Below are 25,035 nucleotides of genomic sequence, written 5' to 3'. Positions count from 1 at the left end.
TATATATTATACAAGGATGCTCGCATAGCGGGGTGGTTGGGAGGGTTTTTAAGTAATGTGATCGGGTAAGTATTCTCAGAGAAACATAATTTACAAAAAATTTGCTTTCTCCTTCAAATACGTTCCCGATCACATTAACGTTAGGAGAATAAGTAATAGGAGGAGGGAATGCTGAGCATCCTACCTCCACCCCGGGTACCTTCTAGGGAATGATGGCTGGATTCCCCATTTGAACGATAACCCGTTCTCCTAATTTCATCAGCAACACAGCCTAGGGTCACGTGATATGTGACCCCTATATACGGTTAAGAAGATAGTTATTGAAATCTTCTTACCTACGAAATTTCACTGGCGAATCCAGCGAAGCTGATAGGCTGTGCTGATTGTTTTAAATGGGTCTGGTGGTCATCTGGGCTGCCGACACCGGACCTACCAGATTCAAGGTTTGCCTTTGAGAAGCCAAATCTCTGAGATAAAAACTGGAGAAGGTTGACTCTGCATGCCAGCCAACAGCTTCTATTATATCTCGGATCGAAACATTGCGTTCGAATGCCAGGCTCGCCGAGATTGCTCTAACCTCATGAGCCGTAATCTTCATGAGGCGACTCTGATCTTGTAAGACCTCAGAGTACGCTGAGCGTATAACCCACTTCAGCCATGAAGCAAGGGCTTGAGGGGTGATATCTCATTTACCAGCTTTGACCGGAAGAAAGAGGCGCTTACGTGTGTCCTGACACGCCTCTGTGCATTTTAAATAGTGCTTGAGTGCACGAACAGGATCTTGCATGGCTGCTGCTCTTGATTTATCTATGGAAGAGAGCGAGTGAATGACAATTCTTTGATTGCCAATGGATGGTAACCTATTTTTGGCTACAAAGCCTGGCTGCGTCAGGAGGACCACCGAACCATCTGATCTGAACTGAAGAAAGTTCGGGTCACTGGAAAGGGCATGTAACTCGCTCACCCTGCACGCTGAAGCTAAGGCTATCAAGAAACATGTTTTGTATGATAGTAGCTTTAACGAAGTGTGGCCTAAAGGTTCAAATTTGTCTGAATTGAGCCATGTTAAAACCCAGGACAGATTCCATTTTGGAAATGGTGAGGGATTTTGGTCGATTGAAATCAAAATTGGCTAAAAGATCTGATAGATCTTTGTTATGCCCAATATCACATCTACCATGATGATGGAATGTGTCTGATATCATGGAGCGGTAGCCTTTGATAGTAATTGGGGCCAACTGTTTCTCCTCAAAAAGCCAGAGAAAAAAAGTCGGCCAGTTGAGGGATTGAGACACTCAAAGAGACGATGTTATTGATATGGCACCAGTCCCTGAAAACACGCCACTTTCCCTCGTAAGCCTTCAGAGTGGAGGGCCTTCTTGCTCTTGAGATTCTCTCCACAATCGAAGGTTTAAATTGTTTCGCAAGGCTGCCCGGACAAGAGCCAAGCGTGAAGAAGACGGTCCGGGCAGGGGTGGAACACCTGTGACCGCGGTTGTTTGAGAAGATTTGGGCTGGTTGGAATCTTCCTGGGTAGATCTATCGCTAGATCGAGTAAATTGGTAACCCAGGACTTGTTCCATCTGAGAGGGGCAATCAGAATCATCCAACAGTTCTGACCCCTTAACCTCTGGATTATTTTTGGTACCAAAACCGTGGGAGGGTAGGCGAATGCCCACAACCCCTCTCAGCTGATTGACAGAGCGTCCACAGCCCAAGCCTCTGGGTCTGGAACCGGAGAGATGAAGGTGGGCAACTTGCGATTCCACCTTGTTGCAAAAAGATCGATCATCGGATGCCCCCAAAGTGTGCAAATCCGAAGAAAGACTGACTGATGAAGTGACCATTCCGTGTGAATGACTTGACCTTTCCTGGATAGAGTGTCGGCCAAGACATTGAGTCTGCCGGGAATGTGTCTGATTTGTACGCTGATGTGGAGGTTGTTGCACCAACGTAGAAACTGCCAGATCAGAATGCACAGGTCTGGTGATTTGGTGCCCCCTTGTTTGAGGAGGTAAGTCACCACTACAGAGTTGTCTGACATAATGAGGACAGTTTTTCCTGAGAGGTGATCCTTCCAGAAATGAAAGGCATTGATGACAACCCTCATTTCTAAAAGGTTGATGTGGAGAGGCTTTTCCCCTGGCTCCCACGTGCCGCTGACTGTAGTGAAGTCTGGCAACAGGTGGGCACCCCAACCGTAGGTACTGGCATCGGTACATACCGTTATCTCCGCTTGGGGCATCTCCAGAGGAATCCCCGTGGACAGCCAACCTGGGTTGTGCCACTGACTCAGGAATGATCGTATTTCGGGCGTGATCATTATTGTTTGATTGAGGGGACTTGAAAAGGGGCGCCATTGTGCCAGTAACGTCATTTGTAAGGGACGCATAAAAAGACGGACAAGCGGGATCAAGTCCACAGCCACACTGAATAATCCGAGGAGTTGCAAGAATTCTCTCGCTGAAATCCACGTCCTGTTGGAAATGGACTCAACGAGTTCGACGATCCGAATTACGTGAGCGCGAGGAAGCCGTACCAGATTCAGATCGGTGAGAAACTCCATACCCAGATGGACAAAACGCTGAGATGGACGGAGATCGGACTTTTTCCAGTTCATGAGAAAGTCTAGATGATCTAAAAGTGCTAAAAGATCGTTTCTGCCTTTGAGCAGAATAGAACTTACCATATGTTTCTGGAGGATGTCGTCCAAGTACACTGCCGTCCCTGTAGATGAAGTCGAGCAGAACAGGGTGACGACGCAATCCATAACCTTGGTAAAAGCCCAAGGGCTGATGTTGAGGCCAAAGGGTAGGACCCGGAACTGATAAACCATGTCGTGGTAAGCGAATCTGAGAAATTTCCGTGATGCAGGGTGGATAGGGACGTGAAAATATGCGTCGGTCATATCTAGACTGACGGCATACTTGTCCCGCCGGATGGAAAGACGGATTGATCTCGCCGTTTCCATCTTGAATTTTGGTGGTAAAATGTATTGGTTGAGGCGACTCAGGTCGATGATCGGCCTCAACTTGCCGTTTGCCTTCTGGATAAGAAACAGCCTGGAATAAAACCCCGGCGATTGCATGTTTTCCACAATCTCCACCGCCCGTTTTTCTATGAGCAACCGTATCTCCTGTTGTAGAAAGGTATCCTTCTCCCGATCGGACGGTACGTCCGTGAAGAGGGGAGAGGAGGACAGGGGAGGGGGTTGGATAAATGAAATCCGAAGTCCCTCCGAAATGACCTGGATCACCCAATCGTTCTGAGGAAAAAAGGTGGTCCAGTGGTCCTGAAAATGCAGGAGGTGGCCGCCCATAGGTAGGCTGTCCGCGGGTGGTGGAGAGGGTATGTCAATTTTTAGAGTTAGGAGGCTTGAAGATGGAGAAACTTTGTTTCTTACCGCCTCTGTATGGTTGCCTCCTAGCTTGATTAGACTGTTGTCTCCTGGCATTGGATTGGGATCTATACTGCACATTTGATTGTAAGGATCCCTTGTCCCTGGTCCGCCAATCATCCCTCCGCTGTGGCAGGGGCTGATTTTTTCTAAACACCTGCGAGGGCTGGGTGGCAAGTTGGAGGGGCAGTTCCTGAGCTGCCTGCTTCCGAACTTCTTCAATTTTTCCTCCAAAGAGTAAAGGCGACCCAAACGGAGTCATCCATAAAGCCAGAGTATGATGGGGCTTCAGCGACGTGGACCACAGACATGCGTCACGTCGTATCAGGTCTAAGTTGGCAGAAGCAGTCAATGCATTAGCCATGGAATGGTGAGCTGCCCTGTTAATAACTCTAGCAATCTGGGCCGTTGCTTCCCAAGCGTGTCATTGTCGGATTTTTCTGCGAGTCAGAAAATGGCTAATGAAGCCAAGTCTAACATTGAAGCCGTAGCCACTACGTTCCGGACTAGCTTTGACGTGGCATGGAAGACATTTTTGTCCACTTTGTAAAACAGTGGAGCGGACATGTGAACTGCTGCCATATTTTTGTCCAGGGCCGGAAGATCCGTACTGAAGGCGTCTGAATGAGTTTTGTACCAGCGACCTGAGAATGTCGCTGGTATTTGGCTTTCTGAAAAGAATGTCTTAGCATTCCCCGGATCACATATTCGTCCTGATAGACGATCGTTGATCTCCTTAATTTTTGCCGACTGGGGAAGGAGCCGGAAGGACGGCGTCTCTTCCTCCCCATCAAGATCTACAGACGCCTTAACTTTGTAGTCTTGAGTGGCGGTAGGAGGTGGAGGGCATTCTGAAATTGCCAACATCCTATAAATTTCTTCCACTGCCGCCTTTAAGCCAAACTCAGTCCGTTCCATGGTTGGATCTGTGTATGGCTGATTTGCAGGAGTTTCGTCCCGAGTCATGTTCTGTAATAGCTTGCATTTCTGGATAGAGCATACCAGGTGGCATAGATGACACGATTCCGTCATCCTTAACACTGTCACTAACTCTCCCTTGTGGATAAGCCATGAACATATGGACGGTCGGCCCTGTCGGCTGGTTTGTCTGACTTGTGGTCGGTCTGAATGTTGGCGACAGTCCTGCTATCACCGGTACCGGCTGCTCCAATAGCCTGGCTGGACGGACAGATTTCTCACTAAAATCTCCGCCATAGTATTGGTATGTTGCCGACGGTACAGGTTGACGGACGGATTTATCACTAAAATCCCCGTAAGTCATGTTTGGTCGGATCGTTTTACCAATAGGGTCCCCATGCTGGGACAGTTGGACGGCCGGTGATGTAGAGGTTGTATAAAGAAATGGATCCGATGGATCCGGTAAAAACCCCATGAATCCTGACTTACAGGCCCGAAGGCCATGCTCGGACATGCGGGGGGCTTACACCCACTGGTCAGCCTAAAATTGGGGGAACATTCCCCCAAAGAGTCAGAAAAAGCTGTGGAAGCGAGCGAGGGAAATAAGGGTAATATCTGGCCTGATGTCAATAGCTGCGTCATCGTTTCCTGGACCAAACGATGCATCTGTTCAAAGTTGGACTGTTGTACCCTGTCAACATTATTTTCCTCCATTGCCGCTGATGTTACTGTGGCTGACGGTTGCAAACGACGAACTTTAGGGGGAGGGGGGACTCCAACTTCCCCCACAAGGCTCACAATGGAGGCTGTCTTCGGATGTATACTGAGGACATCAATGCTATCTTTCTTCGACTTATTCCGTCTATCCCTCCCTTTTGCTGCCTTCTGGACTACATCAGCCCACGTTTGCTCTGTCCAAGTATTACACACGCTGCATGGTATAGATGATGTACACTTGGTACATACAATACAAGAGTCATGGTTGTCTTCTTTTGCTTTGAACTTTTTGCATTTCATGCATTTGGTTGACATTTCTACTGAAACGACACAAGAAAAGAAAACAAAGCACAAATTAGCAATTCAGCATGTTATTAATTCGCTAATACCACAACCGTTACTAACGGCGTAAGCGAAATTAGTCAGTGTCGCGTTAACTCTTAATTAACAACACGAGTTCCGCGATAGCGTGTGTAACATGGTCTTCAGTAAACGAAATCCGTAAGGGTGACAAAGTCACTCAATTTTGAGAAAAATTGTTAAAATAATGTATACAACCTGTAGAAGAATGATTGTCCAATGCAATAAATCCAAATTTAACTTCGGATGGTCCAATTTAACGCTAAGATGGCTTGGATTGTTTGGAGGTATAATGTACGTGTTATCAGTACAAGCGAAGCTTAAAAACTGGCAACACCTGGCGGTGGCAAGGGGAGGTAAGGGGCAACAGTTATTGCCCTTTGGTCTATATAAGATAGACCGAAAAGACGAATTTTTGTCTTTTAGTAGGGCTGGATTCGAGAGGTAGCAGGCTTATATTCCTAACGTTAATGTGATCGGGGAACGTATTTGAAGGAGAAACCACATTTCTTTCTTCAGTTAGTGACCTTGACCTTTAACTGAACTTTTGGGGGTTCTTCCTTACTCGCAGTGCTAGCCATCCACAAAGTTTGTTAACTGTAGAAGGTAAAGAACTCAAGTTATTGTGCAGATTTTTTTCCTTCAGTTGCAGTGACCCTGATCTTTGATCTTTTGACACCAAAACCAACAGCCTTCTTTCTTACCAAAAGTGAAAGCCATTCATAAAGGTTGGTCCAATTATATCATACTTCTATGTCAAGAAGAACTATTGTTATTGTATGTAAACCATTTTTATTATTTCATTCAGAGCAACCTTTACCTTTAAACTTCTGACCCAAAATTAAAAATAAGCTACTTCTATACCCAAAGTGCAAAAAACATCCGTAATGTCTGGTAACCAATGATAATGAAGAACTGAAGATATGATGCAGAAACCATTTTTCCTCTTTGCAGTTACTCAGATTGACCTTTGATGTTTTTGACCAATAAAACCAACAGGTTTCTCCCTTACCCAAGTGCAATCCACCCACAAAGTCTGATTAACTGTACATGGTAGAGAAGTTAAACTATAACAAAGAAACCAATTTTCCTTCTTTCAGTCACAGTGAACTATAAGACACTGAAACTGGTAGGCTTCTTTCTTACCCCTACTGCAAACCATTAACAAAGTTTAGTCAGGTCTGCAATGTAGAACTAATGTTATTGTGTAGAAACTATTTTCTCTGTCACATGACATAACCTTTGACCTTTTGACCCCACGGTTGATAGGCTTCTTTCTTGTATCCAGTGTAAGTCAACCACAAAGTCTGGTCCAGGTATAAAATGTAGAACCAGCATTACAGAGTGAAAACTGTTATTTTTTCATTCACAGTAACCTTTACTTTAGGCCTTTTACCGAAAAATCAAAAAGATTCCAGTTCAGTTTATATCCAAGTTTGTGGTTTCCTTTCATGGTGCATTTGAATTTCTTCACTCCAAACCCAAGATGGTACATATAAGTTTAAACAGCTAACAATGTTGTCACAAAAAAACATTACAAGATGGTATATTTTGTTGCCAATAATAAAGAAAAATAGCAATTGTGACATTGGTGAAGCAGCCACATGTGATCCCTGAACAATTTTTTTTACATGTTACTTTTAATAAGAAAAAATATTTCTTCATGTGCAATTTTTTTTACATGCATACATAGCTTCAGTAGCCATGACATGATCATTTTATATTATAATTAAGTAGCCATGACATGATCATTTTACATTATAATTCAGTAGCCATGACATGATCATTTTACATCATAATTCAGTAGACACGACATGATCATTTTACATTATAATTCAGTCGCCATGACATGATCATTTTATATTATAATTCAGTAGCCATGACATGATCATTTTATTTTATAATTCAGTAGCCATGACATGATCATTTTACGTTATGATTCAGTAGCCATGACATGATCATTTTACATTATGATTCAGTAGCCATGACATGATCATTTTACATTATGATTCAGTAGCCATGACATGATCATTTTACATTATAATTCAGTAGCCATGACATGATCATTTTACATTATAATTCAGTAGCCATGACATGATCATTTTACATTATAATTCAGTAGCCATCACATGATCATTTTACAGTATAATTCAGTAGCCATCACATGATCATTTTACAGTATAATTCATGTATGATCTCTTCCTCAAAATGTATACTGTGACACAGCTTACCTTACACTGTCCAGGCAGTTCTGAATAGCTTCCGGCTATGTATACATGAAAGAAATATTTAAATATTAGTAAGAGACAAGTATAATGGGTCTTTGCATCAGGTTTAAGTTAGCATATCTAGAAGTTTCTTTGTGTCATATAAACAGTAACGTATCTAACTTTCAGTACTATCACAGCTTTTAAAGTACCCAGCCAGTACTATTCATACTGTATAATCTGTACATTCCTTACACTTCTTTTCTGGGTGTATTCGAGGTAAGAATTTTAATAAAATAATATTCTTAAGTACCTGCATCTTGCAAATAACGATCAACAAAACACTCCTTTGTACAAAGTCAGAGGACATAAAAATAACATACTTTATTGTAATGTGATTTTTTTTTACAGTCAAAATTATTTTGGACTACATCAGTCCATAAAATGTATTATATTTTATCCTCTAATTTTTTTTAACAAACTTTGTTTCTTTACTAAATATGCAAATTTATGGACATTAAGAAAATAATTCATATTATTTTTAATTGCAGTGAAAGATTATTTGGACACCATAAAATATAATAATTAAGAAAGTGAACAAGTACTTAAATATAACAACATTATGATTTATGTATTCAGTGGGATACAAAAAATTAACATGAATAATTTTAAGCAGTGCTCTGTATTACAAAGCAGTGACTATGTAGGATGCTGTTTCTAAGCTACTGTCAGCTCTTTTATGCATGCCAAATACTTTAACTTGTTCCTGATTTCAACTCCAAAACAATAATTGATGCTAAAAATAAAAGACACTGTCCCCATGCCCTGGCATCTACTAACAAAGAAGAGACAACAATATGTGGCTATGAGACAAAAACTTTTTAAATCACAATTAATAAATTCTTTAAAAGTAAATTCTGTTGAGAATTCTAGGGATGCATAACAGCACAAAAATAGAAAATAACAATTAGTAAATTAGTCATGGTCCAAAACTTTACCTCACAGTATTGTTGTTGTTAGATAACTCATGACAGAATTTAACCATATATAAATATTTATCTGCTGTGTGTGCCCTTTTCTGAAAACCTTATATTTCTTATAAGTTAGTTGTTTGTCCCACTGCTATTTCCAAATAATTTGCTCCAATTCAAAATCTTAGCAAAAATACTTCCTGTAGAACACTTTTACATCAAATTACAGGCAAAGGTTCAAGATCATAGGAAGGTTCAAGATGGATGACATTTAGCTCTGTGTTTATTTTTTACTTGCTGACTGCACAATTTTAAAATGATCTTTTAATCTGAGACCCATCCTATATTCTTCTGGGAGGTATACACAAGTGCAGTCAAATACCCGACTTTTCAACTTTTAATGTACCAAATAATGGTCACCCCCACAAAATAGTTCAAACATGACCATTATCCTTCCCTGAACCAAAAAGTTTTAACATTTCTGTACAATAAAACCTCTACCACAAATACTTTCTAGCATTTAACAGGCAAATTTAATCTAAATTTAGGGCTCCAACATTTCTTCTCTGTTGAGAAACAAATCTACCAGTGCAAAAAAGACAACCAAACTACCCAATGGATACAATCTATAAATGGAGTTATCACTTGTAGTAAAGTGCATAATTGTGATTTTTGTTCTGCAATGGACAAAGAGTACCATCTATATCTCTGATGCAGATTACAACAAAAACTTGTCACCACAGAAATCTTGTTTTCTTTCATTTGTGCTGAACATTCTATTACAACTCTACCATTTGTCTTTAATTTTGGACACAATTCTGAATTAATGCACTTTAATGCTCCCCGATTAAAAAACAATTTTAATGCTTCAGAAGGAAAAGTTTACACTTGATCCATCTCAATGACAGATCACCAACATCAAAGTTATCAAACTGAGAATAATAACAGGACTATAGCTGCCACATTATCCGTAACATATAGTTGGGCAAATGATTCTATAAATAATGAAGAAACTGCCCTGAATGGGTACTGTGTTATTCATCTCAACAGAAATTTAAAAAAAGAGCAGAAGTTTACATACTTATATTGACTATATTAAAAATAATTTCTGGTTCTACTATGGAAGATCTACATACAGAAAATGGACAGATGAAGGATCCATACATTTTCCCTAGTTTAACTAGACATTTTGACATACTTCATATGCAAACATGAATCTACATTCTGCAAGATATATTCATTAAAAGAAACTTTTTACCCCACCAAGTGGTAGTAGCAAAAGACAAGTTTATGATTTTGCTGTGGATTTCCCCACAAAAGTGTTGCATTGTTGTGTGCATGTGTTTTTAAAAAAAAAAATGTATTTATACTGTGTACCTATCACCAATCATGACAATACCACATTTACACTATGGCAAATCCACTCAGTTTGGCACAAACAATCTCTTTGTTTTCTTGATACAGATGGCTGTTTCAATTCCCCTTTCACTTCCGGAGTGCCAGCATGTGATCAAAGTCTTTTATCCAAACAAGATTTATTTCCTTTCACTGAGAGTGTCAATGCCCAGCCTGCACTGCAGTTGTTTTTATAGATTCTGGTGGGAAAATCCTTGCTCACACTCCATACTTGAGAATGGAAGGACTTGATAATTCACAACTAATTCTTAGATTCATCAGCATTGATGACTGTGTCATTATTTTTTCTTGTTGACTATAATAAGAGATCAAAATGTCTGTTTGACATTTCACTAAAAATTTTCAGGAAAAGGAAAAGTGTTTGGCTCAAATGTAAATGCATTAAAAGTCTCATGATTTTTTTAATCTGTTGTACATTTGCATGAATGTTCCATACACTCATCCAAGTCCAATACTCATTCACATGTACAATACACAGTTAAAGTGTTGTTGGTAACTTATCACAATACACAAACTAAATCCATTAATACAGAATTGTTACCACTGAATAATTATATTAATTCCATCTGCCAATTGCAAAGGGTTTTCTGTGTAGGCTAGGATGTAAATAACATGGCAAAACATATATGGTCATAAGCTAAATGCAAATGCTGAATATCTGTTAGCCAAACAAAATGTAGGTCATAGAAACCTTAATTGGTTTAATATTGTAGTACAAAAAGGGATGCATCAAATTATGAAGTTTCTCAATTCGAATACAAACAGCAGTCAATAAATGGACTGTAAGGAAAAAAAATCAAAGTGCATAAAGTATGAAATGCAAGTCGAAGAGATATCTAAAGAGTGTAGTACTTATTTTACAGATGCATTCCCTCATGACTCAAGATTCTAGGTGGGAATTGTTAAAACACAATCCTGAACCAATGTCAGTGAAGCATAAAATATGGGTCAGTGACCATCTTTTGTTATGATGCTGTAGTGCTCCACAAGATGGATCCCCTCACTAAGTTTCATGATTCTAGGTATGTGTACAAGATACAAGAAAATATAAAGTGGTCATGCACTAAATGCACAAATTTAACTTAAGCAGGGGGGACATATACAATTTCAAAGGGGCACAGTAATAACAGACAATACCTAAAGACTAGTAGTGGTAAAACAAATGAGTTAAGGATGCTTGGTTTGAGAGTGTCACCACCTTAGCTGACACTACCTGCCTGACCTACTCTATCATATTTTATTCTGGCATTTATATTATAAACATTTCATCAAGTGTTCAAGTAATTCATAAGAAACATGTATATATGTGAATATGGTTCACCTCTAAAGATGTGCAGTATGAAATTTTCAATTCTGGATTATGTTTATACTTAATAGCATTCAGTCATTACCTATTGGAGTTTCATTTATATTAAAATTCACATATTTTCTTGATCATTTTCAAACTAATATCTAATTAATTAAATGTCTATGTATTTTTTTCTGCAAGCCATTCACCATCTCTATCTCCCTAAGTTCTTGTTGTGCCCACAGGTGGCGTATGAGGTATATACCAGTCTTCTCCAACCCTGGTAGTCTGCTGCTTGGCGGTCCGCTGTTGTCCATGTCAGACTGATCTGTCTGAGCTCTTTTTCCATGCAGCATCTCCAGGTCTGTTTTGAGCATCTTGTTTCCAGCTTCCCCTGTGGTGTCCATTTCAATGCTCTTTTGGACAGGCTGTCTGGATTTATCTTTAAGATAAGACCAAGCCATCTCCATCTTTGTTTACTTCTTCTGATAAAGGCCTTGCATTGCAAATTGTCATCAGTTCATCATACTGTATCATGTTAGTTCAAAACATTGCTAGTTGTCTAAGACACTGGGTGTGCAATGATTGTTGTTGTTGTTGTGGGGTTTAACGCCATTTTTCAGCACACGATAGGCTATGCATGGTGGCCAGTATTAATGGTGGAGGAAGAACCCGGGAAAACCCCTGGAAGAACCACCGATCCACAAGAAGCTACTGGCAAGCTTTCTCACATACCCACATTGGCCGAATCCTAGACTCAAACCCATGCAGACAGAGGTGAGATGGCAGTGATCCGTAATGGAGAGCACTTTAGACAACTCTGCCACTTGGAGCCCCTGGTGTGCAATGAGCCCAGTTTCTTGCTGATGGCTTGGGTTGTTTTACAGTATTCAGTTTCATATGACAGAATTTTGTATAGATTCTTAGTTTTGTCCGAGCAGATGGCTAATAATTATTTAAAAAAACAAACAGCACCAGAGACGTAATGCACTTCAATTTCATTCTTTATTTGACTCTAATTCCTTATACAATGATAAATCACCTTAAAATTTTAGAAAAGTACTATTGTTATATTTGTGATGCAATGCACTGTACATGTATTATTATCAAAATAATGTGATCTTGACAGCTAGTTTGCCTTGAGTTGTCAGCATTACAAAATCCTCATAATTATGAGATGTAAAACTTTGAGTAATGATCCAGATTTTCTGATGATGACAACATGATGCGATTTAGCAATCAAGATTGAATTAATACGATAAAGATATTTGTTATTTACCTATCAATTTTCAGATAATTTAATAAAATCACTCTACTTAATGGAAAAACAAAAGAAATTGCTTAAAACTTCAACATTCTAATAAGAACTTTATGAATAAGAATGAATCAAATTAAGTAATGATCAAGTGATATATGCACGAATATCACAGTTTATGAATGAAGCATGTGAATATCACAGTTTATGAATGAAGCATGTGAATATCACAGTTTATGAATGAAGCATGTGAACATCAGTCACTCATTTGTACTATGATCACTGTTAGCAACAAAAATTCATAGACGCATGGAGGAAGCAGGCCCATATATGTGATTTACAGTTATTGTGTAGTACTCAAATTTTGCATCATGGATGATTTCAACTGCTGAATAACTATGAAGTTTCTCTCTGAGGCCAGGCTAAAAGTGGTATGGGAGGCTCTGATGGGGACTTGGCATGGAGATGACTGCATTATTTTGACAGTTATTTACAATGGGATTGAACAAATTGTTCAAACTTAATGATACCTATTTTTTTACAAATGTTACCCATGTGCATGTAAAGCAGGGATCTCCAACATGCAGCCCGCCAAGCCATATCCTGTGACCCGCAAAACGACAGGCATCATAAAGTGTCATGGGAGATAACAAAGGTGGTGCAGCTCTTGGGCCATCAAAAATACCCTCATGTGGCCCTCAGGGTGGTTTAAGTTTGAGACCCCTGATATAAAGTAAGGCTACAGCATTGTTGTTCAGTTGTAACCGGGAAACAACAAAGTAATTCAGCCTTGTTTGATGGATGGTGATATGAAACTTATAAACTAGAGCATCGTTTTCTTACTTCTAGGAAAAAACGTTAAAATTAAGATTCTTTCATGAGTAAAAATTTGATAAGTGCATTCCAGCTGAAGTACAGATATCAGTATCACTCTGCCAATACATATTAATCAATCAATATATCTATACATATCAATGAATCAATATATCTATAGTTATCAATGAATCAATACATGTATATCTATACTTCACATAGTAAGTACATGTACAATACCTCAATAGCCCAAGCTTTCTCTCCAAGCAGTATGTAATGAATCTTATGGGGCAGGATAAAATTCACCTCCACCCAGTTATTGAGGTAGATGTGCACAACCCCACATTTAAGGCTGTAAAACAAATAAAGTTACCAGTATGGCTGAGATATCCATGATTTCTTAAGGACAACTGTCACATTGCAAATTCCTCTGTTGGAGTAAGTGAAATTGTAGCAAAGAGAAAAGAGAGCTAACCTAGATCCAAATGAATTGCCTGTGAGAAGGTATCTCATTTCCTATCATAATTAACATTGAAAAAAAAGTGTTACAATATCTTAGAATATAGGAAATAAAGAAAGAAATGCTTGCATATAATTTACATCATTTCACACCTGTTGTGCAGTATGCTATGTCTCATCTGTTCTGTCAATGCATAATCAAAACAAGAATCCTATAAATGGCATTCTGATGCACCCTTTAAGTGACTTTTAATCTACTAATGACCTGACCTTGAGACTTTACAACAGTATGATATGGTGTGGATCCTGATTTATAAACAAGGATACAAGTCATGAATTATACCCTTCTTTGGTGTAACTTGGATCTTGAGGAAGGGGGCAAGGCTACAGAAGATGACACACCATTTATAATAATATATACCAATAATTAGATAACAATTCATTAAACAAATCTTCGGTGGATAAAGGTCATTGAATTACATTGTCTCTTCCCATTAGAAAAATCTGTTATTTTTTAAGAAGAAATCATCAAAAGGTTTTTAATTTTTTTAAAAGTCTGATCATATTAGATTGTGGGTCATGATCATTACAACAAACTAATAGGATTTTATACTGGGATGATTTCTGTCAAATCTGGTAGTAATCAATGTAAAGTCATTTTGAGGTTTTCTATTTTTGTGGACATATTGTTGGATGGGGAATTGGCATCATTTTCAATTTGAAAGCCCAGAATGCTTTCAGTTAGTACAGTGATAACAATATTTTCTAAATCTAAATGTGTTGGCATTTCTTGACATTAGATTTGCATAATTTTCCTGAAGGACCAACATCATACAACGTTTTCTGATGAATACCCCAACGCAATATTACTTCTCATTCTGGAGCAACGATATCAAAGATTTTCAAGATGGACACTGTGGTGACCATATTGGGCATAAGATTGGCACCATTTTCATACATGGCAATCATCATGGCAATATTACTTTTTGTTCAGAAATAGCTTAAAAAGAGTTTCAAAATGGCCTCTCCTATTGTCATCTAGCCTTCAGATCTGCACCATTTTCCTTTGGGAGCAACTAGCTGTCATACGTAGTCTTTTAATGGAAACTAAATGATATGATCAACCAAGGAGTTGCTATAACAAGACTTTCAAGCTGGTCATTGTGGTGACCATATCGGACATTAGACCAGCACCATTTTCATTTTAGTACCATACAGACATCATAAGTAGTATTCTGGTGGAAAACCATATCAATAATACTCTCTGTTCAGGAGCAGTAGCGATAACAAAATTGTCAATTTTTATTCATCTTATTCATCAGACTGGCACCATTTTCATTTAGGATCAAGGAGACATTATAAAGTAGTCTTTCAGTAAAAACCACATGTTCAATAAACCATCCATCCAGGAGGAGCAGCAAAAAGATTTTCAAACTGGCCAATGTTACTGCCATGCTGGAATTCAGATTGGCACCAATCAGCTTCATTTTGTAACTATGCTAGTCTTGTGACCATAAAAGACTAGCTGATTTTTCTCTCAGACAAGTGCCTGATGGCAAGAGTCCCAGGCATGTGTCTTTTCTCAAAATGAAGAAGTCACAATTTCATCTGCAAGATTCATCCAATGTCTTTATATTCCAGTTCCAATCTCTTCAAGATAATCATTTTTTCTCTTAAACTGGTTATTACTGACATATATTTCAGAAATGACACTGTGTATTTGCCAATTAGTATTTGCCGGTATGGTGCCCTGAAATTTGTCTTTCCAAGTATCGCTGAAAAACATCACAGACAAATAATGGCTTCGTTTATCAAAGCTAAAGTAAAATAAACAATTTAATGGCATAGAGAAGAGTCAGCCAACATTTAGTGATCTGAGATAAGGGACAGATTTCTTTTAAGCTGCAAGCAGAAGGTGTGGTACACCAGATTTGTAATCAGCTGATTTCTATTACAATAATCTCTGTGTATAGTAACCTGTATCTGAGTATGTTTCCAATTTATAATGAGTTCAAAGTCTGGTGGGGATGTGAATTGTTGCTTAATCATGAGACAACATATAAAAAAAGTGCATATGGTTTTGACTAGAGTAGTTGTCTTGGGTCTACATATTACAAAAACAAATTCAGCCTTTTGACTAATTAAATCTAACCTTGATAATTATTTCCAGATGGATCAAAATTCTGCTCTGTTTACTTAAGTAAAATTAAATGTAATTTCAGAAGGGTTGGTCTCATATTCGGTCCTGTTTACTCAGGTACGTTTAAGAGTCCTTTAAGAAGTCAATACCTGTATTCTCAAAACATTTTAAGTATGAAACTGGAACTCTATATCAAAGTCTCAAGACTATGATTTTCTGGAATAAACTGTAAAATTCAGTCAAACTGACATAATTATCAATGACAGCATTACAGACCTCATACAGTGGAAAAGAAGGAAAATGACAGGTAAAACCCATCATAACGCGATGCTAGAGGTCCAAAGAACACTGCTATGATATAGGCAGGATCGTGTACAAATTTTTCTAAAAACTTTCCCAAAGAAAATGTGCAATGAAATTTCGATGTCACCAGTTTTACCTTATGCCTTGATCATACAGTATATCATTTGTTTTGTTCGCTGGGTTTCATCAGATATCAAATATAATTCAGTTTTGAATTGTATACATGCCAATATGGCAGAAACGATGAACAGTGAAGTTAAGGCAACATTAAACACAGTGCTGGGATTAAATATCTGCTAGCGATACGAATAATTGGCTTTTCCGAGAGCATGTATTTAGTGTATTAAAAAGAGGTAATCTTAAATAAAAAAATGGGAGCCATGCTGCCATCACATTATAAGCAGAACTGCATTATAATGAATCACATTATAACAGGTTTTACCTGTATAAAGTTGAGACATAGAAAGTTGAAAAACAGATTAAGAAAAATGTGACAAGGACAAGCTATGTTTTTATAACTACTAGTAAATGGAGAAAAACATACTGTATATTCTTGCTTATAAGACAAGTCCAACTGCAAACTGCACAGATTCAGATCTGCTGCCTCATTATGCTCTATCAGATCTGGGTCTGTGCAGTTTGTTAAGAGTAATCAGTAGAACAAACAACAAAGACCCGGATCTGCATGCACTCTTTATGCTATGTCAGATCAGGATCTTTGTTGTTTGCCTTTTGACTCAACTTGTAAGTGTGTATGTATGATCCACCATAAACTTCTTGTCTTGAATATTAACTGGCTTCTTTAGGAGAATTTACACATTTATACTCAGAGTCCATAACATCCTTAGGAGAACTAATACTACCTTGCGATTCCAACCCTTCCAGGTTACAACTTTTAATCCTATAAATTCTTCAGTTACTACTAGAACAGAGGCACATTCTCTATATGGATAGAACTGTTGGGAGGCTGTGGTGTATGTTTATTACAATCGGGTATGTATTACTGAAAAAAACTAATTTTACTAGAAAAAAAACTGGTTTTCACCGTCAAATACATTTGCCAATCATATTAACTTGGAGAATATGTAAGAGTTGGGAGATAAGACCCTTACCCTGGAGAGACCATCTTCCCCCGAAGGTATGTGAAACAGCTTCTAGATAAACTGACTGGAAAATAAACTCCAGCTATTATTTTGGGCTGTTAAGGTGGAAATAGAGAGTATTGCATTTCATTCCACCAGTTGTGAGTTCATAGCTACTATTATGGTTTTGGCCATAGTATATTAGGCCACTAAGTTTCATATGTGGGCCATTCTATAAACAGACTCCCACACATGTCCAGTGAGACTGAGGGTGGGATAAGATGAACTGTGAAAAATCATCATTGATACTATATCCAACACTGAACCCACTGTCACAACATTAAACATCAACTACTGAGTATCCAAATGGAAAACTTGGGGGCAGGGGGGAATTGTAGAGCCACCAATCTATGGGATAGCCTCAGTAGATGCCTGGGACTCGTAACTGATGATTTAAACAGCCCAAAATATCAGTAGCTCTGCCAGATTCTGGAAGCAACTAAAAGTAGATTGTTCCTTAGTCAATGATCACCTGATGTCGGAACTGTAGACCAGGCTGGGTTGTAGAGGAATCAAGATGGAACTACAATGGGAGTGGATGGAAAACTTTTTCAGTCCAGGCCTACAAGGTAGTGTGTGTGTGTGTTATTTAGATTTTTAATGTAGCTTCAACAATTTTTCAGTCATATCACTATGATGTCTGCTATGTGACAGTTTATAGCAATGTCTAGCACTGGGGCATCATGCCACAGACATGTAGCATGATGTTCCACCCAATCACATTATCCTGACACAAGGCTGACCAGTCCTAACACTAACCTCTTAATGCTGAGCACCAAGCGAGGCAGCTGTTAGTACCATTTTTGTAAGTCTTTGGTATGACTTGGCTGGGGTTCAAACCCATGACCTCCTGCATTCGAGGCAGATGCTCTAACCACTAGATGAGTTAGACTGATCCATGTGAGTGCCTGTTTAAACTGTATGTCATCCACAGGAAGTGCCTAGTGGAACTATGTGGGTTAGATTGCTGTATAACTGGGTTCATGAAACTGGGCTCTTGGGTACTGAGGCACTAAGCTAGCTATTGTACACAAGACGTGCCTAATGGCACTATTTGATTCGTGGAAATGGACAATGTTTGTTCTTCTGGTGGTGGCCCATTGCAATTTGAAATAAATGGCCCAAGTCCAGTCAAGAAGAACAAGGCCATCTTAACTGGCATGACATTGTCCAGTTCTTGAGGCTCTAACCACTAGGCCACCGGAGTGGTTAGCAGCCAAGTGACTTCTATCTATAATATGCAAGTCTGACATGTATTCATAGAATGATGACCAGAGTAAGCTATACATGTAGAGTGGTTGTTAGCCTAGTCTTGCCCAGGTATAAATCTGTATGACAAAAAATAGAGCAGACAATATATGCATGCGAAGTGCTGCACATGTCCTGCTTTATGAACTTCAGTGTCTGTGCAGAGCTACACACTATGACAATTACCTGTAAAAGGGCAAATGTGGCCCATACAGGTGAGAATTAATATTTACAAAGTGGATGCTAAATTATCAATGCTAGTAAAAAGTTACCAGCAGAAAAAGATAAATAATTGCATACAGGGGTACAGTCATTGATGAATTGCTTATAGTAAACATGAAGTGGATGCTATGACTAAATAATGTATAGAAAACTTACCTGTACATATTCAACAGCGTCACAAATTATACAGTAATATAAATGAGTTTTCTATAGTACAGTCCATAACTGCACATAAGAAAGTCAGTGAAGCATCTTCATTGATACTTATAAAGTGGAAACCACAATATCCAATGTATGCATTGTTATCTGTAGGAAAGGCCCATTGATGTTCTGAACAAGGTAAAATCAGCAAAGCATCATGTATATAAGTATAAAGTGGATGTTAAGAATAGCTAATATAAAAAACTTACCTGTATGTATCCAGACATAATGGAAATTATACAGCAATATTGAATGAGTTTTCTATATCATACACCAGACCTGCACTAATTAAATTTGGTTATAGCAAAATAAGGGGATGCCATCACAACCTGTACTGGTTATGTACCATGGACACATAAGTGTGTTAAGACAGCAAAGTGATAACATGAAATGCATGGATGGAGTATACTTCAATGTGAAGATGAAACTCCTCCAACTTGGATTAAGGAAGAAAACTTTCAAACTGCTTGTATGGATTTTGTGAGGCCTCTCTATTAACAGCATGCTATTCTGCATGAGCTGACGTAGTATTTGAAGAATTCATGGGATTTGGCACCAATCCCAGTATCAAGAGGAGATCACTTGAACTGCCACCTAGGTGGGAAGATAATTATTAGCTTTTTAACTAAAATGTTTTAACATGGGATGGCTGAATTTGTGAGGTAGTGGTAGATCTCGAAAGGTATTATGATTGGGTAACGTATTTGAAAAAGAAAAAGTTTCAGGTAACAAAAAAACAGCCATACACAGCTTCTTTTGATTCCCTATCCATCACAGGCCTCCCACATAAGTTGTCATTTGATCTCAGCGAGCTGAGCAACTGGATAATCTGGATATTATTTCTGGAGCATGAACAGCTGTTTCCAAGCCTATTTTGTACAAGCTGGCCAACCAAAGAGACAGTCCAATGTTATATGCTTGCTGTCAATCACCAGTGATTTTAGTGTTTTGCATGGTGCACAAAACAAACTAAGATCCATGATAATTTCAAGTTGGTAACAATTTAATTTACTGGACTAAAGTGAACAGAATACAGTCCTCTTGTGTGGAACATGCATTGGGGAGAGAACCTAAACTAATATTTCATTTTGTTGAATAATGCATATAAAGTAATCTTAATGTAATAATAATGATGATAATGATATTCAAGGCATGGCATTTGTTTTAAAAATGTGAAAAGTGTATCTGTATACAGAGGTCATCTTTATCACCTTTGTGCAAAGACCAATATTGCCTTTTCCCATGGGTGACCACTATTGACAGGTTGAATGTACATGGATAATAATTGTGATGAGTAAGTGTGTGTGTGATTAGGATTTTTAATGTAGCTTTAACAATTTTTCAGTCATATTGCTACGATGTCTGCAATGTGGCAGTTTATAGTGATGTCTAGCACTAGGGCATCATGCCGCAGACATGTAGACCCAGTCATATTATCCTGAACCAAGCCGACCAGTCCTAACACTAACCTCTTAATGCTGAGCGCCTAGTGAGGCAGCTGTTAGTACCATTTTTATAAGTCTTTGGTATGACTCAGCCAGGCTTCGAACCCACAACCTCCCGCATCTGGGGATGCTCTAACCACCAGGCCACCGGAGAGGTGTGTGATGATTAAAGGAACTTCATCCGTACACAAAAAATGAAACGGATAATGGTTGCACTAAATCAAACCAAAATAACCCAAAACTAATGCCAACCTTTCATAAATGACTTTTAGGTTCTTGGCAAGCTCACTTTTCTTTAGAATCGAACTGTATGGTAATTCCAAAGAGTCTGGAACAGAAAAAGAAAAGTACAGAAAGACTATGTACCATTCATAATGTTACATGCATATACAGTGAAACTCATTTAATACTTCAGTGAGACCAATTTGGTTTTGAAATAAACAGAAAAAATGCCTAACACCAGTAAGCATACCAATGCACACTGATATTGAAGACACTGCAAGAATATAAAAATTATTTCCAGGAATTGAAAATGACTATCATAGTGCTCAAAAGTGGACATCTAATATAGGTAACTCTGAAATTAGTAGTCACGGATTCAAGCCCACAAAGATAAGAATTTTAACACAGTCATTTAATATAGGTAGTTCTGAATCTGACAGTCATGGATTCAAGCCCATCAAGAGAGTAAGAATGTTAACAGACTATTCTTGAAAAAGTGAACTCCAAAATTCGCAGCAACAATGACAAGATGGAGAACAATATTTGTTTCTCACTGTCCTGCATTGCTGCAGGTTAAAATCATTCAGGGTTGAAGCTGTACTTTCTTAGTCTAAATATTTGCCTTTGTAACTGGGTTCATTAAGTGCCTGTTTAATGGGTTTCTTTAAATTATGCTTTGTGGAGTGTAATTAATAATAAAACCTTTAAAATGTCTGAGGATAAAGGCAACAACATTTCTCATGTAATGTTTTGTGCTATTTGTGCCAAATCAATTAAACAACTTAAAAAAAATGTTTTTATCACTATATTATATGCAAATGCAATAGCAAACATACATCCCTCTTTTGGTCAAAACCTGTATTAAAAGATTCATTACTAAGCACATGTGCTTCAATCCAAGCACACCTCATGAATCATGAATGGGAAATTACTGCCAAAACTTGCCTGAAACATTCTAAAATTCCCAGAACTTCCAAATTTGCATATATGTTGTATTGTCACCACTTATCCATGTGAGTTTGATTTGCATGTCTGTTGTATTGTTACCACTTATCCATGTGGGTTAGATTGGTCTCAAAGACAAAGCTTTAAATGCATACCTTTTATGAACAGAACTGCCAATCCTCCAAATTTAGTGAAAAGTGGGATAAAAATGTGTGAATTTTGAAAAAAATTATCAAAAAAATACCTTGACATTAGCTCCATCCACTTTGGTGGTCAGTACTGTATTATATGAAAATTTCAAAATAAAACTACAAAACCGTATTAATCCAGAAGATGTGACACTGAAGAAACAATGTACAAGATCGGAGAATCACAAAGAAAAGTGAATATGAAGAACAAAATTTCCAAACAGAATCCAGATTTAGTCCTAAGATCTTAATAAAATTGCCAGGATAACATATAACCAGGTTTAAAAATGGAACAAATACTCTCAGATTTATCCAAATCTGTAGAATGTCCATGATGCAGGAAAAAAACATTAGAACATGTGCCTCTTCATGTGAATAGTTCTTCTAATTAAAAAAAATAAAGTCAGGCAAATACAATATATAATATATATAATTTCATTATATCACAAACCCCTACATTTTCTATTCCAAAAATAGCCAATTAATGTTTTTCATAAAAATGCTACACTGGGATAAACTGGAGATATATGTGTCTTCAATGAACCATTCAGCAATTCCACTCATTTTTGAACTTGGTTTCTGGCAAAAATTGTTCATGGGTACTTCTAACAACACTAACTCATATATAATAAACCTCATCTCAATCAAATTCTTTGAAAAAGCTGTCTTCATTGAGAGTTTATCTAAAGAATTCGCTATGTATATGCAAAAAAAATGTTTATAAAACAATTCCAGTTGGGCCCCCGTTTTCATCACAAGTATTTGAAAAACATCTCTTATAAATATAGATTAAAATATGTTAAAATGCTTGCTACAGGGCAAACTATACCAACTGGATTTAGCTCTTCTAGTATCACGACTAGCAGTACAGGACTGTTATCAGTACCACTGCTGACATCATGACTAGCACTTAACGGAATAAAGGTTATTTTATTCCCGATTTAAGGTGATTGAGAATTTGTGATATTTCTGCATGAAGCATGAAATCCTGAATTGCTATCGAAAGTCATGAAATTCACACCAAAATGGCAAAGTTAGCAGCTCTGTATCAAGGTTCCACTACACAACTTTTGTACTCTGCAAAGGATTGATTTTTTCCACAAAAACCAAATCCTGGCTTTGACATGTGAAATAACATATTATTATTTGAAGAATCTAGGAGTGCTTATGCTGGCATAAATTGTTTTTGCTTAAGCATTCAAACTGTTCCAGATAATTCTTGTATCTTGCTCAGTATGATTACACAGGGTTTAAATGTGAAAATGTGCTCAAAATATATTCCTAGGTTTAAAAAGCAAAAAAGGTGTAGCACATTTTTAAGACTAAATTAAAAATGTTAACCAATTTCATAGTCTTCAAATTTTTTTCTACAGCAAGGCAAAATAGGTACTGTTTGCTCCAAATGCTTACAGATGTAGGAAATTTAATTTTGTTAGAACAGAAACAAGACTAAAATAATGAATTTGGCCATCTTCAAACATATTTGCTTGTTCAAAACTGAATTAAATAGATAATCCTGACTTACAAAATACGATAAACATAGCAGCAAGACTGATAAAGAATAAGTCCCAGTATCTGGCAAGTTCTACCCCAAAATAATTGAACCTCAAGCAAACCAAATATGTGTGAACAAGTACATTTCTGTAAAAACTGGGGAACTTGGGTAGCACTAAAGAGTATATGGTATGGTGTAATGCATTACAGATTTACACCAAATGAAATCATGGAAATGAAAGTAGTAATGGCTTATCAAGTGAGACCTAAATATGTGAAAGAAACATCAATATGAAAGTGGACAGAAACATCAGTAAAAAAGTGGACAATGAATGGATCATTTCAATAAAATTACTTAGATTATTGCCAAGGAAGTACCCATGCAGAGTTACTCCTAATTAGATAGCATATTATAACATCCATACTCTTCAACTTAATTTCTAGGCAGACATGACACCTTTGTTAATAATGCAGATCCTGCAGGATGACTTATCCATACCTGATATTAAAAAATATATATATATAAAAAATTGACCCCATGGTCAATCATACAAAGTCTTTGAGTGCTACCTAAACCTGAGTGCAACCTAATGAGGGAAGATAAAGCACCTTCTGAGTGAAGAGATCCCAACACAAAGGGAGCTTACTCTTCTAGCTCTAAAATTATTTAATGTTATGGGACCTTGTGCATGACATTGTTTGTGCTTACTTATTATGATGACATTTAACCTCATAAAAATGATTTTTAAAACTCAGCATGTGAGTTTTATGTAAAAAGTGACAATACTATTTAATCTATTTCTAAGTTGCTTCATTATGGCTTTAACCTGTGTGTAGACAGTGGCTGAACCTGTGCTAAAAATACACCTATCCTAAAGTGGACATGGAGTCAAATGCCAACAAGTCCAATTAAACTAATAAACTCTTACCCTCAGGCAGGGCAGCCACATCATCATGGACAGTGGTCATAATTTTGGCCTGAGAGGACAAATATTGGCAGCGTTTCTCCTCATGCTTCAGTGCCACACTCAGTTGCTTAGCCAAGTTGTGGAAACAGTCCACCACTGAGGAACTGGCATTGGCCTGCAATGGACAAGGAAAAAAAAGGTGTTCTCAAATACAGCTCTTGTATCCATGAAACGTCAATAAACCAGAATGAAACAACTGTGATTATAACAGACTCTATGAGAGGTGACACCATAAAATATGCCTAATTAAAAAAAACATCTTGGTGACATTATCAAGTGAAATTGGGTCAGCCAGTTGTATGCAAGATCAGCTCATTAATGTGTTGATCTTGCCCATCATAAAACATCTTATATATCTGCCTTTTGGTCAAGAGTGTTGACAAAGCAGGAGTACTTAAAAAAAACAGTAGGGGAAAGTAGGAATATTTTATAAAGAAAATTATTATGAAATATGATTTATGTTACTGAGAAAAAATAAAACATTTACTTAACTTACCTTCATAACCATGAACAAGTGCTTGCATACTTGCTAGTTCTTTAGTTTCAGTTGCATTTCAAACACACAGTTTCACATCAGAGACCAAATCTCAATACACTTCCTTATGGCTGTTCATAGTGTGTAACAAATTTTCAACATAAAATTGGAAAAAGAATGAATGATAAAAAAATGGGAGTCTGAAAAGAAAGCTGGAATAATAGGACAATGGGAGTTATCG

At 37.7% G+C, this 25,035-nt stretch overlaps 1 protein-coding gene across 1 annotated transcript in view; it reads right to left on the bottom strand.

Annotated features, from left to right (window-relative positions):
- LOC149803752 (GATOR1 complex protein NPRL3-like) overlaps nt 1-25,035 on the bottom strand; it is a 60,143-nt gene that overhangs the window by 16,381 nt on the left and 18,727 nt on the right. The window contains exons 6-9 of the mRNA XM_089953521.1: nt 24,281-24,434; nt 20,755-20,830; nt 13,583-13,694; nt 7,624-7,658 (exon numbers count right to left, since the gene is read on the bottom strand). Of these exons, the coding sequence (XP_089809647.1) occupies nt 7,624-7,658; nt 13,583-13,694; nt 20,755-20,830; nt 24,281-24,434 (377 nt within the window). The remainder of the gene's footprint in view (nt 1-7,623; nt 7,659-13,582; nt 13,695-20,754; nt 20,831-24,280; nt 24,435-25,035) is intronic.

This window comes from Sinohyriopsis cumingii, chromosome 3 (genome assembly GCF_028554795.1).
Source record: "Sinohyriopsis cumingii isolate HCF-2022 chromosome 3, ASM2855479v2, whole genome shotgun sequence".
Classification (NCBI taxonomy): Eukaryota; Metazoa; Mollusca; class Bivalvia; order Unionida; family Unionidae; genus Sinohyriopsis; species Sinohyriopsis cumingii.
This window is presented reverse-complemented; position numbering and strand designations above follow the sequence as displayed.